Source organism: Otolemur garnettii, unplaced genomic scaffold (assembly GCF_000181295.1).
Source record: "Otolemur garnettii isolate 467f Iridium unplaced genomic scaffold, OtoGar3 scaffold00165, whole genome shotgun sequence".
Classification (NCBI taxonomy): Eukaryota; Metazoa; Chordata; class Mammalia; order Primates; family Galagidae; genus Otolemur; species Otolemur garnettii.
The window spans coordinates 30,481-40,217 of record NW_003852560.1 but is presented as its reverse complement, the minus strand read 5'-3'; the positions used below and the strand labels follow the sequence as shown (position 1 = coordinate 40,217).

Sequence of the window (9,737 nt, the reverse complement as noted above, 5' to 3'; positions counted from 1 at the left end):
TCAGCGCCCCCAAGTAGCTGGGACTACAGTTGCTCACCACAACACCTGGCTATTTTTTGTTGCTGCTGTAGTTGTCATTGTTGTTTAGCAGAACCTGGCCAGGTTTGAGCCCACCAGCCCCAGGGTATGTGGCTGGCACTGTAACCACTGAGCTACAGGTGCTGAGCCTAAGATAAACTTTTTAACATTGTTTTGAAAATCCATGCTGATTTCAGACACTCATTTTTGGGTACAGAAAACATACTGCTAATCCCAGTTAACCAAAAAGAAAGTAATTGTGCTTTAAAATTTCATTATAATTGCATATTTGCTTTCTACTAAATTTTGCCTAATAACCAACAGGTCCTAATCATTCTATACCAGTGCGGGTTCACTGTCACTGATCTACAGCAAAAAGAAAAAGAAGATTAATATCGTTAAGAAGAGCATATTTGATTTTAAGAATTATCTTTTAAGATTATGTTTTCCTGTTCCTATTTTTGAGCTAAAATAACTTCTATTAAATAATGGGTATTACAAATGCACCTGTTTTGTTAATTGCCTTGTCAGAATCAAAAAATACAGAATGAAATATGTGATCCTTGATTGGATCCTGGATTTAGAAAAAAATAGTAGCAGCAGTATGCTGTGGCCAGCTCATAAGAGCTCGCTGTACACTACCTCTTCTCAACTTGGCTTTTGTTGACTCCATGTTGGTATCTTAATCACCATTTTCAGGAAAATCAAGTACCCCTTCCCCAGAAATAGTTGTTAGACACTTAGCAGGATACCTGGGTATAAAAAACAGTATTGGGATAATTGGGCAAATTTTGACACAGACTGTGTATCAGATAGTATTGTGTCACTGTTAAATTTCCCAGGTATGATATGATACTATTAGAGGAATCAAATGTTTATTGTACTTTTTTCAACTTTTTAATAGATTTGAAATTTTTTTAATTAAAAAATGGGGGAGAAGACCAGATTTAGAGCCAAAAATGACAGAATTAAAGATGTCAAAGCTCTTTTAATCTACAGATAAGGAAACCTAAGCTTGGCTGATCAAGTAACCTACCGGACATGATATGGTTCATAAGATCCGAGGCAAGATTTGAACCCAAGTCTAATAAATTAGAATTTCCATTTCCCATAAAAACATTTGCCTAAAAACCTCATTCAGAATTATCTCATCTGGTTTAACATAAAGCAAAAGTTATTACCTTAAGAAAGACCAAGTATTTACATGCATTTTTCTTTTTTTTCCATAGATATGTAGGATTTTGTATGAAATTTTTAAATATGTTACTATCTAATGGAATCAAGCCTATTCTCGTATTTGATGGCTGTACTTTACCTTCGAAAAAGGAAGTAGAAAAGTCCAGAAGAGAGTAAGTCAATTCTCTACTTAATCTCCAACTTAATTCCATTAAGGTCAGATGCTGTGATCTGTAGGTTACCAATTTTTTAAAATTTTAAGCTGGGCATGTTGATTTTGCCTTTAGTTCCAGGTACTAAAGAGGCTCAGGGCAGGGAGGATTGCTTGAGCCCAAAGTTCAAGGCTGAAATGTGCTATGATCGCATGTATAATAGCCAGCCTGGGTGACAAATGCATGACCCTGTCTCTAAAGATAAATAAAATTTTAATTGGTGGAGGCATATTTTATAGCCTCATACATGAACAAATTTTCTTAAATATTTTGCGTGTACTAGATTATTTCCACTTTTTTAAAAAGTATCTTAGTTCCTGCATTTTCTTTTGACATAAAGCATTGTTGTAGAAAAATGTAATTGTGTGCATACACACATAAATCACTTCATTTTGCCCAGAAGCCCAGAGCATCTGGTTTAATATTCTCAAGAACCTGGTATGCACTTTTTTAATTCCAGGAGAGTTTCTTGAATTACGGTTTTATTATAGATACTTAAATCAGCCTCTTAAATGTTTTGTTATATTTTAAAAACCTTGCCTTACAGAAGACGACAAGCCAATCTTCTTAAGGGAAAGCAGCTGCTTCGTGAGGGGAAAGTCTCAGAAGCTCGAGAATGTTTTACCCGATCTATCAATATCACGCATGCTATGGCCCACAAAGTAATTAAAGTAAGTGAATAAAAAATAAAGCCAAAGCAACAAATGGCTTAGTTTTCTAAGATACTTCTTAATAGGAGAGCCAGAAAATCAGAGGAGGAAAATTATTCTAGATCTAACCTGAAGTAAAGGGTAGGTGTGAGAGGAAGAAAGAAACAGTATTATTCTATAGACAAGAGTCCAACAATTTCCAGTGGAAAAATCCTGAGGAAGAGCAAGGCTCTTCCTTTTGAGATATGACTTGGATAAACTGTCAGCATGTTGTTACATAGAGATGAAAGGGACAAACTGGGGATTTCTGCCTTCCCCTCCCCTCACATATAATCTTCAACACTTAGTATAACCTTCACTCTTGATTGAAGAGATCTGGTGAACCATCCTGACAGCTCAGGAACCCTGCAAACTTCTGTCCTTCATCTGCTGCTACGTAAAAGCTTCTCTCCTTATCACTGTAAATCTTAGTGTCACTGTGCTCATAGTCCCAGCCCTCTCTCTCCCCTGTTTAGGGCCTGTGTTCAAACTGCTTGGTAAAGGCATGATGATAAAGGTGAGATCAGCTTTTTTTTTTAGCTTACAGAACTGCCATTTGGTTCCTAAGCTGAAATAAGCACTAAATTCTTTTTGGGCTCTTTAATCCTGTGGGTATTTCTTTGCTCATTCTGTATGGGTCATGGTTGAAGGAAAGGATGGCGTGCAGGAGAAAGTGTGAAATGTGAGGGGGAAATGTGCACTCGGTTTAGCCACAGGAAGACAGGCTACCCTGTGTGCAGAAGTAGAGAAGAAACCCCAATTGCACCCAAATAGTGGTGTAAAAGGCTGAGAATAGGACATTCGCTGGGCAAGGATAAAAAAAACCTTGCAGATTGCAGATTGTCACCAATATTGATAGTAGCAGGATCGTGATACCTCTTTTCCCCATTTTTTAGTTCTCCAAGCTGCTCCTCAGGCCTTAGGAATTATTCCTTCGACTTGAGGCAAGGACATACCTGTTCCAACTGCCTGGACTTTGAAACAGGGATAGGGATTATTTTTCTTTGCAAGGTTATTTGCCTAGGATCATTGGTTTAAATACAGTGACAAGGGTCTGTAATTTTATTAATACAGTATCAAATTGAGAGGACAACCTATTATTTTTGTGGAGAAATATATTCAAAGGTCCAAACAAATTTATTATTTTGCAATATAACCATTTTTAAGATAGAAGCTTTCTATAATTTGAAATGATTAATTTTGTAGCTTAAAGGTGTTTTGTTGTTGTTCTGAATGTGTAGCAATAGTTCTTTTCTCCAAATTTATGTACAGTTTTAATTTCTTAATGTTACAAGATTAAACATACACTAGAACTAAAGGTAGAAAAACTCTAAAGGAAATGATTTTTTAAAGGTAATATTAGTATGTGCATGTAGAAATTAATAGTGAAGTGGATTTGAAACAGGAAGTTGTCTGGTATAATACTACCCAAGTGCTGTGCAGGAGGTAACTGTGATCCTCTCGCACAGGCTGCTAGGTCTCAGGGAGTAGATTGCCTCGTGGCTCCGTATGAAGCTGATGCGCAGTTGGCCTATCTCAACAAAGCTGGTATTGTACAAGCTATAATTACAGAGGACTCTGACCTCCTGGCTTTTGGCTGTAAAAAGGTACTTAACTGCAACTGCTTATTTTTTTTTCTGTGTAGATGGAAGTAGTGTGAGTATGTCAAGGATCTGAAGTTTTTCCTGTCCAAGAATAATCAATTTATTGTCTATAATTAACATCTACTTTTATAATTTTAATTATTTTAAAATGAAAAGAAGCATTTTGCTACTTGACTATTGTATAATCTGGATTTTTTTTTTTAGAGTAAGGCCTTAAGGTTGGAGGGTTTGGGAGTCATACCACTAATCCTAGGACTCTGAGGCTGATATTATAGGAGTGCTTGCAGCAGAGTTTGAGACTAGTTTGGGCAACATAGCAAGATCTCGCCTGTTTAAAAAAAAAAAAAAAAGCTGAGTATGGTGGCTGATACCTATAGCTCTAGCTATAGGGAGTCCAAGGCAAGAGAATCACTTGAGCCTAGGAGTTGGAGCTTACATTGAGCTATGATCACTATAATGCACTCTAGCCTGGGCAACAGAACGAGATCCTATTTCTTAAAAATAATAATAATGATAACATGTCCTGGCTCAGCACCCATAGCTCAGTGAGTAGGACGCCGCCACATACACTGAGGCTGGAGGGTTCGAACCCGGCCTGGGCCTACTAAACAACAATGACAACTGTGACGAAAGAATAGCCAGGCGTCATGGTGGACGCCTGTAGTCTCAGGGCTGAGGCAAGACAATCACTTAAGCCCCAGAGTCTGAGGTTGCTGTGAGCTGTGACGCTATAGCACTCTACTGAAGATGACATAGTGAGACTCTGTCTCAAAACAAACAAAAAAAAAATGATAACATGTCCTTGTATTTATTTATTTTTTGAGGTAATCCCACTATGTTACCCTTGGTAGAGTGCCATGGCATTACAGCTCACGGCAACCTCAGACTCTTGGGCTTAAGAGGTTCTCTTGTCTCAACCTCCCTAGTAGCTGGGACTACAGGAGCCCGGCACAATGCCCGGCTAATTTTTGGTTGCAGTTGTCTTGTTTAGCAGTCCCAGGCCAGGCTTAAACCCACCACCATGACCCACTGGGTGTATGTGGCCACTGCCCTACTCACTGAGCTGCAGGTTCCGAGCTATTTTTTTTTTTTTTCTTGTATATGTTTCAGGCATCCTCAAACTACGGCCCATGGGCCACATGTGACCTGCCCAGGACATTTATCCGGCCCGCTGGGTGTTTTTGCTGCCGCTGCCTATCCTTTTAAACTATAGTCCAGCCCTCCAACCGTCTGAGGGACAGTGAACTGGCCCCCTGTTTAAAAAGTTTCAGGACTCATAACTTACGAGAAGCTATGTAGTTGTTTAGAGTTATGTATAAAACTATTTAATTGAAAACTTTGTCATGAAATATTAAGGGGAAAGATTAAGAGGCAAAACTAAAATGATCTCATTTTTGTTAATGCTTACAGTGTTTTCATAGACGACTAGAAACATCTATATGAAAAGATTAATGCTGAGTAATAGTGTAAATGATGGAATCCGGGCAACTTCTGTTTTCTTCTTCCTGTATTTCTATATTTTCCAAATTTTCTGTAATAAACATGTATTACTTATTAATAATAAGAAAAAAGATTACTTCAGAATATAAGAAATAAGGAAGGAGAAAATACTTAGGTTTAATTTATTTGTAAATTTAGTAATCATTAACATGCCAACCTATAACTCCTGTCTCTCAGTATAACAGTGAAAAACAAGAAAGATTTAGAATTAATGATAAATAAGAGTGTCCCTTCCAGGTTATTAATAATTTCCCTTCCTTTTGAAGGTAATTTTAAAAATGGACCAATTTGGGAATGGACTGGAAATTGATCAGGCCCGGCTAGGAATGTGCAAACAACTTGGGGATATGTTCACAGAGGAGAAGTTTCGCTACATGTGTATCCTTTCAGGCTGTGATTATCTGCCCTCCCTGCGCGGAATTGGATTAGCAAAGGCATGCAAAGTATTAAGACTAGCCAATAACCCAGATATTGTAAAGGTAAGGGTGATTTTTTTTTTTTTTTTTTGTAGTTTTTGGCCAGGGCTGCGTTTGGTCTCTTGTGAGGGCTGGCAAAACTATTAAAAAATGTCTAAAATTGTCTTCAGGCTATGGGTGTAGGATGTATATGAAGCATAAATGGATTTTGTGTTTAGACTTGGGTCACATTCCTAAGATATCTCATTATGAATGTGTAAATATTTCAAAATTCCACAAAACAACCTATATCTACTTCCTCATTCAGTCTCATTTGATATCATATGTCATGCATATATATATCTCCTCTGGAATATTCCAAGACTCAATGTATCACTGCTGTGTAGTTTTTTCTTAAAAAATAAACATACATTAAAGAAGCTCACTTTCCATCTTGGGTCTCCAAAGCCCCGAGTTTGCAGAGTGGAAATCCCATTTTCCGTTTCTAGTAGAAAGCCTAAGTCCTCCATGATCGGGGTAGTGTAATATAATGGAAAGATTTCTAGTTTGGGAGTTCGTGTCCCAGGTGGGAATAGCACCACATGCCCTAACTAGCCTGTAACTCCAGAATCACTTTACTTGACTGGGTCTTCCCTTCATCTGTGAGTTTGATGTATAATATTTAAGATCCCTTCTAGCTTTAAGCATCTATGATTCTCACAGACATCAGAATGTCAGCCTAGTTTAAAAATATGATCTAAGAATATTTGTTTGCTTTAATTCTCAGGTTTTGTATGTTGTTAGTTTTGTTGCTTTCTGGATGAAAGGGACGTTGAGGGTGAATAATGTAAAGTCACACCTAGAAATATAAACTTGATATATAAATGGATTTTTGGTCTTTTGTATTAATAATTGAAAAACCAAAAAAAAAAAAAATAGTAATGAGACTTAGAATTTTAAGTGATTTTACATGATTGTGTTTGCCAGTAGCGTTTTTTATGTAGTTGAGAACAATTGATTTTTCAGTCCCTGCTAATGTACATGGATTGTTCTTGAGGATAATACGTTCCCTATTCTTTAGTTGCAGACAAAATATTTTTGTATCCCTTATTAGGTTATCAAGAAAATTGGACATTATCTCAAGATGAATATAACAGTACCAGAAGATTATATCAAAGGATTTATTCGAGCCAACAATACCTTCCTTTATCAGCTAGTTTTTGATCCCATCACAAGGAAACTAATCCCTCTGAATGCCTATGAAGATGACATTGATCCTGAAACACTAAGCTATGCTGGGCGGTATCCTTTCTGAACCAGAATGGTAGAATTTTGTGTTTCCTCTATATTTTTAGGATATATTTTTCATGAGACATTCAGTAAAAAGCTTGTAGATTGTTTTTTGCTTTCTTCTTTTGTAGTGAAATCTGTATTTTGTTCACTTTAATTACCATGCTAGTGAAAAGTTAGAACAGGTTTTTGTTTGCAAACCTAAGGCTTGGGCAGTGCCTGTGGCTCAGTGGCTAGGGTGCCAACCCCATATACCGAGGGTGGTGGGTTTGAACCCAGCCCCGGCCAAACTGCAACAAAGAATAGCTGGGTATTGTGGCAGACTCCTGTAGTCCTAGCTACTCTGGAGGCTGAGGCAAGAGGATCACCTAAGCCCAGGAGTTGGAGGTTGCTGTGAGCTGTGACAGCACAGCACTCTACCACGGGTGACAAAGTGAGATTCTGTATCAAAAACAAACAAAAAAAAATCTAAGGCTCATCTTGTATAGCATACTAATTATTACTTATATCGACTGAAGGGAGCAGATTGACAGCCTATCACAGTACAAATTCCAAAGGTGGCACTTGCAGACCCCTCATTGCAAGGGGAGCTCAGTTTCTCAGGAAGACTACTCCGGGTATTGGAACACACCCAGCAGAGGATGCTCTTCCTATAGCCCCAGGCCACATGCACTCAGGCAGGTGCAGAGCCCTGAGTCACTTAGATGGTGGCTGGGACTTACCCCTCCACGTCCCTTGAAAGGGAAGGAATTGGTGATGGTTTGGGGCTTTGCTTCACAAGATGGTCAATTCCTGCAGAGACGAATAGACACTAGCAAACTGTGTCTGTGGTTTCAGTAATGCTGGTGTAGAAACTGCATATGATCCCTATAGTCATAAACCTAAACGTTTTCTGTGACAATAGGAAACATTTTTCTATCTTAGTACAGTATCATTTGATTGATTGTTAATAAAAGCATTTTTCCTTAATCTCACCAACCTAGGTATGTTGATAATTCTATAGCTCTTCAAATAGCACTTGGAAATAAAGATATAAATACTTTTGAACAGATCGATGACTACAATCCAGACACTGCTACGGTAACATTTTTCATGACTGCTATGTAAAATCACATTTTAGTTATGTCTCAGGAACCAAAATTAAAGGCACATCTACCTCTTTTGAGTATTTCTGTATCTAGGCACTGTGAGTGTGTACCTTGAAAACAGCTTGATTCTAGAGAAATAAGATCTTAGAACATAAGTTTACCAGTTCTTTTTTTTTTTAATTAGGAAGTAACCATATAAATCCTTAGGACTTTAATCATCCCATTTATGCAGAGAACTCACATCTCTATCTTTACCCCAGTCTCTCACCCAATTCTCAATATCTCATTTGCCTCTACATAAATGATGCCCTGTAGCCTCAAATTTATCCATAGTCAAACCAAACTTTTCATTATTTATCAGCTTTCCTTAATAACATCTCCTTTGTCTTTCTTTTTTAGCTTATTGCTACATAACATTATGCCTCTATTTTCTTTTCGGAAATAAAAATGTGGTCTTCATAAAGAAGATATCTCTGTTGTGTTTACCATGTTTATTCATTAGTGAATGCCTATTACCTGAGCTCTTTCATCCTCTCAGACTAGAAAACTTTTATCTTCCCTTTCATTGCTAAATCTCTTTGCCTTTTTAATTGTCTTTCTGGTTGGTATTTTCTTTTTTTTTTGAGAAAGAGCCTCAAGCTGTCCCCCTGGGTAGAACGCCGTGGCATTACAGCTCACAGCAACCTCCAACTCCTGGGCTCAAGCGAGTCTCTTGCCTCCTCCTCCCAAGTAGCTGGGACCACAGGCGCCCGCCACAACGCCCGGCTTTTTTTTTTTTTGGTTGCAGCTGTCATTGTTGTTTGGCGGGTCCGGGCTGGGGATTCGAACCCGCCACCTTAGGTGTATGTGGCTGGCGCCTTAGCCGGTTGAGCTATAGGCGCCAAGCCTCTGGTTGGTATTTTCTTCTTTCTCGTAGCTTCCAGTCTAATCCAGGTCTTTTTACCCTTGCTCACTAATTCAGTCTTTTGCTAAGTACTTTTGAAACCTTGTAACTAACATAGTTAGGCTAGGTGGGATTCTGCAATATAGCAAAACAGCAGCTGGCTAATTTTCCTATTTTGGGTAGGGACAATGTCTCATGCTTGCTCAGGCTGATCTTGACCTTCTGAGCTCAAGTGATCCTCCTGTCTTGGCCTCCTAGTGTATTAGGATTATGGGTGTGAGCCATCATGTCCCCTGATGTCATTATGATTTTATCAGGAATGATTCTAAAGCTTTTCTGTGGTCTCAGAAACTTAAACAAAAATTGTTGATTGTATGGAATATGTCCAGTTACAGAGTAGTAAGAGGGCCATCCTTCATAGAGACATTTCTATACGAACTATAATTATACACCAAACTAATTAATTCTTTTTATTTATCTAAAAGTTGTCCTTACCAGTCTGGTTCCTATTTCTGTTTTCTCAATAAAACCATCAAGGTATCTAATGCCTTGAGCCACACGGCTAAAACTATTTCTTTTTTATATTCATTACCTTCCTTGTTAATTCTCAAAGGTTATTCTTAATTTTTGCTTTTTGTGAAAGCCTTAGATTCTAAGTTTATGTGGGATTGTTTCTGTCAGCTGTTGTTCACACCCCTACTAATGACAATTTTGTGTCTCTGTTAATTGTTTTCCCTTTGGCCATCCCTCCCTGTTAGAATGTCATTGCACATCCTGTGAGCATATCCTTGTCTTCCAAAATAAGTGATTGTGGGCAACTTACATTAGCACTAAAAAAGTGGGTGCTTTTTGGCTCGGCGCCTATAGCTCAACCGGCTAAGG

The 9,737-nt window shown here is 38.1% G+C and overlaps 1 protein-coding gene across 1 annotated transcript in view; it reads left to right on the top strand.

Annotated features, from left to right (window-relative positions):
• EXO1 (exonuclease 1) overlaps nt 1–9,737 on the top strand; it is a 33,675-nt gene that overhangs the window by 1,899 nt on the left and 22,039 nt on the right. Inside the window, exons 3-8 of the mRNA XM_003800076.3 lie at nt 1,248–1,367; nt 1,954–2,077; nt 3,565–3,702; nt 5,466–5,678; nt 6,709–6,896; nt 7,868–7,964. Coding sequence (XP_003800124.1) covers nt 1,248–1,367; nt 1,954–2,077; nt 3,565–3,702; nt 5,466–5,678; nt 6,709–6,896; nt 7,868–7,964 — 880 coding nt within the window. The remainder of the gene's footprint in view (nt 1–1,247; nt 1,368–1,953; nt 2,078–3,564; nt 3,703–5,465; nt 5,679–6,708; nt 6,897–7,867; nt 7,965–9,737) is intronic.